The sequence below is a fragment of the Lygodium microphyllum genome, chromosome 5 (assembly GCF_053477565.2).
Source record: "Lygodium microphyllum isolate KBCC chromosome 5, Lygodium_microphyllum_v1.1.10, whole genome shotgun sequence".
In the NCBI taxonomy this organism is placed as follows: domain Eukaryota; kingdom Viridiplantae; phylum Streptophyta; class Polypodiopsida; order Schizaeales; family Lygodiaceae; genus Lygodium; species Lygodium microphyllum.
Genome location: NC_141139.1, coordinates 162,748,324 through 162,755,980, shown reverse-complemented (window position 1 = coordinate 162,755,980; position 7,657 = coordinate 162,748,324). Strand labels below are relative to the sequence as shown.

Here is a 7,657-nt window from a genome sequence, read left to right as displayed (position 1 = left end):
TATGTGCATATGTTTTTCCACCTATATGAAATGAGACACATTGACATGATACTTAGTCATGGTACCAATGGTTTCACAAAAGTTCTCGATCTATTGTAGAGTTTAATTTACACCCTCTCGGTTATAGATTTCAGTAAGTATAGTACTCTATAAATTGTAGGCTATAACTAATTATTTGCAAATACAAATCAATCTGTGGAATCAAAAGAGATGAGCTCGACTACTTCCTTGCTTAACCTCCTTTACAAAATTTCCTTATGGTACCATATATGTATATTTTATTGTAATTTAGTAAGAATACTATATTGCCCAAGTAATGTAGTAAGCATACTTGACTTCTTTAACAATTGATCTTAAACAACTCCCGAAAATGTTTAGGTTGATTTAAATCAAGCAATCAACAAAATTTAATGCTTAGTGTTGTAGTAAGCATAGTGAACTTCTTGAGTGGTTGATCTCTCGCAACAACTATTCGAATGTTTATCAACCTTTATAGGGAGGAGGTTAGTAGTGTTGCATAGAAGAACACTTGCTTGATTGGAAAGGTACCACAAAATAGAACCAAGTTGAGGATCAACATGTTATTGTTGGACTCCTTTGATTTTAATAGGGAACAACCAATATACAGCAACGCTCAGTGTGCCTTATTCTTTTAATATGCATCTACATGCATACAAGATTTAATTCTCTACATACATACATGATGTGTATTCAGTGTTATCTGGATTCTGCCTGGAAACTAATCTCATAATCCAAACCTTTTCCCTTTCATATGTTTTTAAGGTTTAACCAACCATCCAAGAGGTTCTACATATATCTACCAAGTAGCTAACTATCACGCTCTTAACAAAAGTAAAACTTTCAGTTGTAAAAGCCACTAATACACTATTAGCTCCAAGACTTATCCTTCCAGCTTACCTGAACACCCTCAGTATGTCTGTATGACTTTGTTTTGTTCCCTGCAATCAACCTGCTACTTGATGAAAGCATACATTTCATTGACAGAAGACCTGAGGAACCTAAGCACATTCTATAAACCCCATGGTAATCTAAATCCAGCAATGCTTATTTAAGCCCTTCTTCATCAGCTCTTTAAGTCCATCTTTTCAAGCGCATTTCACAGATGATGGCTTGAAATCAACTATTACAACTTTCTCTACTGCTTGTAAGATCTTTGTAGCAAATGCTTCATGATCGGGATGAACCAGGTAAGCATCACGTCCTTCAGCCGATTCAAAGGTGAGTAGAAACGCATGGGTGAAACCCTGATGTCTGTTCTCCACACTTATATCCGTGCCCCTGTATCAAATAGGGAGAGGTATGAGCCTAAAGAGCCTACAATTGATCAAAATATGACACTCAGACAATCCACTCAAACAAGATACTAATTGTTAAATAGTGTAATATGAAATTCAGAATGAACTTTTTACATGCATATGCTGCTTGAAATGTTGTGGGGTTCTCACATCTAATCTACACACTGTTTCCTAAGGTTTAATGCTCATTATTTGCTCTGTTCCTTGATTTCACTTTTGCTCAGTGCATCGATATTCATATGGCTTTCTTGTTTGCATTATAACTCAACCACATCATCTCAAACCAGTTCAATATCAGCAGGCATATCGAGCGGCTGAGTTGATACTGCAGATTTGTGTTTAACCATTTTTTGGATCAAAGATTTCCTTTCGAAGGATGTATTTGTGGCAGCATGATGGGTTCTATCCCAGCCACGACCCAAATACTTGATACACTCTCCATCCTACATGTACACTTATCAAAGCCTTGGCCATCACTTTATATACCCTGTCCACTGTCAGCTTGACTCGTGATTAGACCACAGTACACAACAACAAATCTTCTAAGCCTCAATGCACATTTTGAGATGACCAAACAAGCCCTAAAGCCTAGATGTGGATCAAAAATAGGATACCCTCTAGGCTCTAATAGGTGAGAGACTCCAAATCTAACATGTAAGAACCTAAGCGAGTGGAAGTATTGGGAGGGAAGGGCAAGAATTGAGAATGCAAAAGCACTCATGAAGCAGAAGGTATGGATTTACTAGTTGAGCAATTCTGCTTAACAAAAGGATACATATTACAATATGAAAATATACTAGGATTTGTAGAGAAAACATTGAAAGTGTAAAAACACAACTAACACATGATAAACTTATACAAGAATGCGATACAAAAAGAAGAATAAATCGATGAATGAATGGATGCTAAATAAACAAATGAATAAATAAAAGGGATGAGATCCACACGAAAGGTTCTCAAGGACCAGAGACTATCCAATAGTCACTATCCCTCAAGCAAGCAAACTGAGGAAGAGTGTCGGAGATTGTCATCCTCCGAAGACGGATGCTGAGTGCAGCAAACCACCAAAGACAGTGAAAATATGATGTAGCGTGCTGAAGACAGCAGGCAGCAGGCCAGATGATAAAATGCAACAATCTATGGGGCTACAACAACCAAACGCAACTGTGTAGAGCCTAGCGACAATCTCAAACGGAGTATGGAGAAGCTGATAGCCAATACACAGCCACTTGGAAGGGATCTAAGAGTAGGTCATGGAACCAAAGCCTCCAGATGATGGGAATGACTGGTGACAGCAGCTGTGGATGATGGGGCAGGTTGAGAACCAAAACACAGCTGCAGATGGCCCTCCAAATGGCAGGCACGTAATACCAAAGGGTGGGAGCAGCAATGGCAGCCAGGTGGCAGCACTTGATGTGATGATGACAAGGGCAACAGCAAGGGTGACAGCTTCTAAGGCTGGAGGATCAATGGCCCTCCAAAGGGCAGGCCAGCGATACCAAAGGGTGGGAGCAGCAATGGCAACCAGGTGATAGCACTTGATGTGATGATGACAATGGCAACAGCGAGGGTGACAGCTTCTAAGGCCGGAGCAGCAAGGTGATAATGAAGTGATAGAGGGTTTGGCACTGAATGTGGGAATACAGGAAGGTGATGGGATCATGGATGCCCACAACATGACCTCACACAGGGGATTTTTAGGTATTTGTCCTATTGCCAAGAACTAAAATGCCTTTTCAATGTTCTTTTCAGGATGTTTTGTGGAGTTATATTAGGACTAACTGCATATTAATTATGTGTTAATGCAATCTCTCAATTTGTGTGTGTGTGTGTGTGTGTGTGTGTGTGTGTGTGTGTGTGTGTCTCTCTCTCTCTCTCTCTTTTTTCAGAGGTTGATACCGTGGAAATTCAAAAGCCCTTTGGCACTTCCAAGGGCACCCTACCTGCTACATCATTGAGGAAATGCTTGCCATGCTTCAGTGACCCATGACGGCCATTCTCAAATGATAAACAATTTCCTGTTTGAACCAGTTTCTTCCATGAGTGTTGTTTTCCCTCCTAGCACCATTGTTCTCTCTCAAGAGATACATGGACATGTACCATGATACTAGCTATGATGGTTGTAGATCTAGAGTAGTCTAGGATGCTTAGGTAACTTTTCCTTTCTTTTGTCTAGGTGATGTATGTATTGGAATCATGACATTGCATTTGCAAGGTCTGAAAGGCCACTTTGGCCATTTAAGAGATGTTATTCTCTCTCTCTCTCTCTCTCTCTCTCTCTCTCTCTCTCTCTCTCTTTCTCTCTCTCTCTCGCAACCCCTGAGGAAGCTCATCTTCATGAGAGATCATCCTAGAGCAAGTCATATCCCTATGTCAAGCGAGTCGTCCCTGAAACCCAGGACAATCACCCAGCCATCTTCAGCATTGACAAAATACAAGCCATCATTGCTCGCCACCATAGGAAACAACCACTGAGACACCTCAACCCCCTTATGTTAAAACAGCTGTTGCAAGATTCTATGAGGGTAATTCTGAGGGTGAGCAGAGACCGCATCATCTTCAATTTTCTAGTACATCCTACTTCTAGATTTATTTCTCTCAGTACTTCAGTTTACTCTAGCCATAGGTATTTGCATTTGATTCACTTGTTAGACATACTTTGATTGTATTCCTTGATGAGACATCAGCGCACTTGTATTGTGCTCGGGTCATCGACGACCTAGCCACCTACTTACAAAGCATAATGGCCGATGGTGCAGAAAATTAAGACAAGAAGAACAGAAACAATCTTAACAGAGTTTGTCTTTCGCAAGACAGAATCGAGCTCCACTTCTATTCCGGATGCTAAGCAATTACTTCCAACTACAGCAAAGAGAAGGTCCGGATCCCTACCCCCCTTCTGCATGCATTTTCAATCAAGCAAAGAGAAAGACAGAAGAATGAAGCATGAGATATCACCATTCAAAGGACTTGATGTGATCAATGGAAGAAGGAAGTTCCTGGAAGCCTTTAACAAGAGTATCTCTCTCTTCTTCAGAGACGTCGTCTTTGAACTTCATCATGACCACATGTCTTACAGTCTCGTCCGCCATGGCCAGCTCTCTCCCTCTCTCTATCTCTCTCTCTCTCTATGTGGTTGTCACACACACACACACACACACACACACACACACACACTCTCTCTCTCTCTCTCTCTCTCTCTCTTGCCGAGTCAAACCCTTATATAAATTAGACCGTCACGTGAAAAAACCTGTCTGTCTGTAAGCCCAGTGATTGAGTCGTGAGGACTCAGGAGCGCCACACTGCACACTTTGAGGCTAAGCGTCCTGCCACGCGTAAGTAATAACTAGGCAGATAGGCGCAGCCCCATTATAACAAGTTTGGTACACATACAATAATACAAAGCAAAAGATCACAATTACACGTGTTTATATATAAGAGTTCATGGTAGACATAAACTAGGTAGAGACGTGCACTGTCAGCCCCATAATAACCAGTATAATACACATAGAAGAACAGAAAGTAGATTAACACAATCATGAAAGTGCTTATATATAAGAGCTTACATGATAGACGTACATACACATAGAAGAATAAAACATAGAACATCACAATCATAAAAGTGCTCTTATAAAAAGGCGGATGAAGTTTCCGTGCTATCGCATTGGCAACTTCGCTCAACAATTTATTTCTCATCTTTCTCTCTCCTCTTTTCCCTCTATGTTTTTTATTTTTTTCTTCTCTGTCTCTCCCCTCTTTTATTCTCCCTCCTCCTTCCTCTCTTTTCTTTCTCTCTACCCCTTCTCTTTTTTCATTTTTCTTCTTCTTCTCTCTCTCTTCATTCTCTTTTTAAATTTTTTAATCTATCTCTCTCTCTCAAATTTTATATCTCCTCTCTCTATAATTCTCTCTCTGTGTTTAAATTCTCTCTTTTTCCTCTTTTCTCTATCTCATTTTCTTCTCTCCCCACTTTTCTTCTCTCTGTCTCTCTTCCCCTTTTCTTCTCCCCCCTCTTTTTCTTTTTTCTTTTCCTCTTTCTCTCTCATAAATTTTATATTTCCTCTATAATTCTCTTTCTCTCTATTCCCTCTCTCCCCTTCTTTCTGTTTTGCTTTCTCTCTCTCTCTCTTTTATTTTCCTCTCTTTCTCTTTCAATTTTTTTTTCTCTCTTTCAATTTTTCTTCTTTTATCCTTCTTCTTCTTCTTCTTCTTCTTCTTCATTTTCTTCTAAATTTAAAAAATCTTTTAAAAATATTTAATTAAATTTTTTTAATCTTTTCCATCAACATATAGTTTTTTTAAATAATAAATCACTTCTATCACCATGGCAAATATTTACACCTTAATGCCCTTATTGTTGTAAAATAAGAGAAACCCATCAAGTCGATACATTAAACCAATTAATAAGACTATACTTCTTTGGTTCCCGAGCATTAGCTCATTATCATTAGGCCTCATGTATCCTTTAATCTTACCACTATATTATTTTCCCTATAGGTTCAGAAAGCCCCAAACCTCCAGAGGGTTTTTCGAACCTACCCATTTTTCCAAACCTCCTTTTTTCAATCAAAACCCCTTCCCCTCCCCTCTCTCTTATGTGTAGTGTAGGGCCTAGGTTCTCTCTCTCTCTCTCTCTCTCTCTCTCTCTCTCTCTCTCTCTCTCCTTATTTTAATTAAAAATAAATTTTAAATGAAAATATTTAATCTAGCTGAGAGAGCTCCTTATTTTAATTAAAAAGAAAGTTTAAATAAAAATGTTTAATCTAACTGAGAGAGAGAGAGAGAGAGAAATTTACAAAGAGCAAAAAATAAAGAAGAGGAGAGGGAGGAAGAGAGAGGGGAAACATAGAGAAAAAGAATCATAAAGAGAGGAAATATAAAATTTGAGAGAGAGAGAGAGAGAGAGAAAGAGAGAGGAAAAGAAAAAAGAAAAAGAGAGGAGAGAGGAGAGAGGGGAAGAGAGACAAAGAGAAGAAAAGAAGAGAGAGAAAATAAGAAGAATAAGAGAGAATTTGAATACAGAGAGAGAATTATAGAGAGAGGAAAGATAAAATTTAAAAGAAAGAGAAAATAAAAAATGTAAAGAGAAAAGAAGAAAAAAAGGGAAAAAGAGAAGAGAGAAGGAAAAGAGGAGAGAGAGAATAAGAAAGAGGAAGAGAGGAAGAGAGATGGGAAAAAAAGAGAAAAGAGAAAAGTCTTTTCTAAATTTAAATATTTTTTAGAGAGAGAAAGGGAGAGAGAATGAGAGAGGGGGAGGGAGAGAGAGAGAGAGAGAGAGAGAGAGAGAAAAGATAAAATTTAAAAGAGAGAGAGGGAGAGAAGAAAAAAAGGAAATTTAGGAGAAAGGGGAGGAGAAGAAAAGGGGACAGAGAGAGAGAGAAAAAAAAAGGAGAGAGAGAGGAGAAGAGAGGGAATATAAACATAAAGAGAGAATTATATATAGGAAAAATATAAAATTTACATACTTTAAGAGAGACTAAGGAGGGGAGAAAGAAAGTGAAAGAAGAAGGAAACAAAGAACTCTAAGGGTATAATTGCCTCAGTTCCATAGGTCAACCTAAAGGGAGTATGACCCACAATCATTTTATAAGTCATGCGGTAGGCCCACAAGGCCACCATCAACTTGTTATCCTAGTCACTGCGCAAAGCAGAGACTACCTTGGTCAAGACGTTCACCAAGATTTTCTTTGCATATTCAGCTTGGCCGTTTTCTTGAGGGTAACAAGGCGAATATTTTCGATGGATGATTAGGAAGATGGATAGGAGATTAGCTATCACTTCTTTAGAAAGATGGATAGGAGATCAGCTATCACTTCGTTGATGAAGTGTGTGCATTGGTCACTAACAAGTTCGATGGGGTAGCCGAATCGTGAGATCACTTGCTCCCATAAGAACTTGGCAGTAGTCCTAGCATCATTTTTTCTTGTAGCTCGTGCTTCTGTCCATTTCATTAGATAGTCGGTGGCGACAATGATGTATTTAGCTTGTGAATACTGTGTTGTGGGACTAATGGGTTCGATGAAGTCAATCCCCCATTTCTCAAAGGGTTGTCATGTAATGATTGGGGTTAGCTCCATGTGATCCTTGTGAATAGGGACCTTAGTCCATTGGCACTCATCACAATGCTTTACAAATCGTGCTGCATATTGGAAAAGAGTGGGCCACCACAGTTGGGACTGTAACACCTTGCAGGCTGTCATATCTCCACCGAAGTGTCCTCCTGCGATTCCATCATGTGCCTTTATGAGTACATTATGCATTTCATGCTCACATACGCATCTACACATCAATCCATCTTGCCCCAACTTGTAGAGTTGGCATACTGATGGACCTAAAAACGG

General features: G+C 39.2%; 1 protein-coding gene across 1 annotated transcript; it reads right to left on the bottom strand.

Moving 5' to 3' along the window:
* Nucleotides 1–843: 843 nt before the first annotated feature.
* LOC148036618 (stress-response A/B barrel domain-containing protein HS1-like) lies at nucleotides 844–4,635 on the bottom strand. Its single transcript, XM_087678617.1, has 2 exons — nucleotides 4,275–4,635; nucleotides 844–1,299 (listed from the first exon to the last, which is right to left on the bottom strand). The coding sequence occupies exons 1-2, from the start codon at nucleotides 4,406–4,408 to the stop codon at nucleotides 1,107–1,109; spliced, it is 327 nt and encodes a 108-aa protein (XP_087534743.1). The 5' UTR covers nucleotides 4,409–4,635; the 3' UTR covers nucleotides 844–1,106.
* Between the last annotated feature and the right edge of the window lie 3,022 nt (nucleotides 4,636–7,657).

Excerpts from the sequence above, each read along its gene's own strand:
- LOC148036618 (XM_087678617.1), bottom strand. The coding sequence starts at position 4,408 with ATGGCGGACGAGACTGTAAGACATGTGGTCATGATGAAGTTCAAAGAC. Across the intron at positions 1,300-4,274 it reads CACATCAAGTCCTTTGAATG|GGGCACGGATATAAGTGTGG; the intron begins GTGATATCTCAT and ends TATTTGATACAG.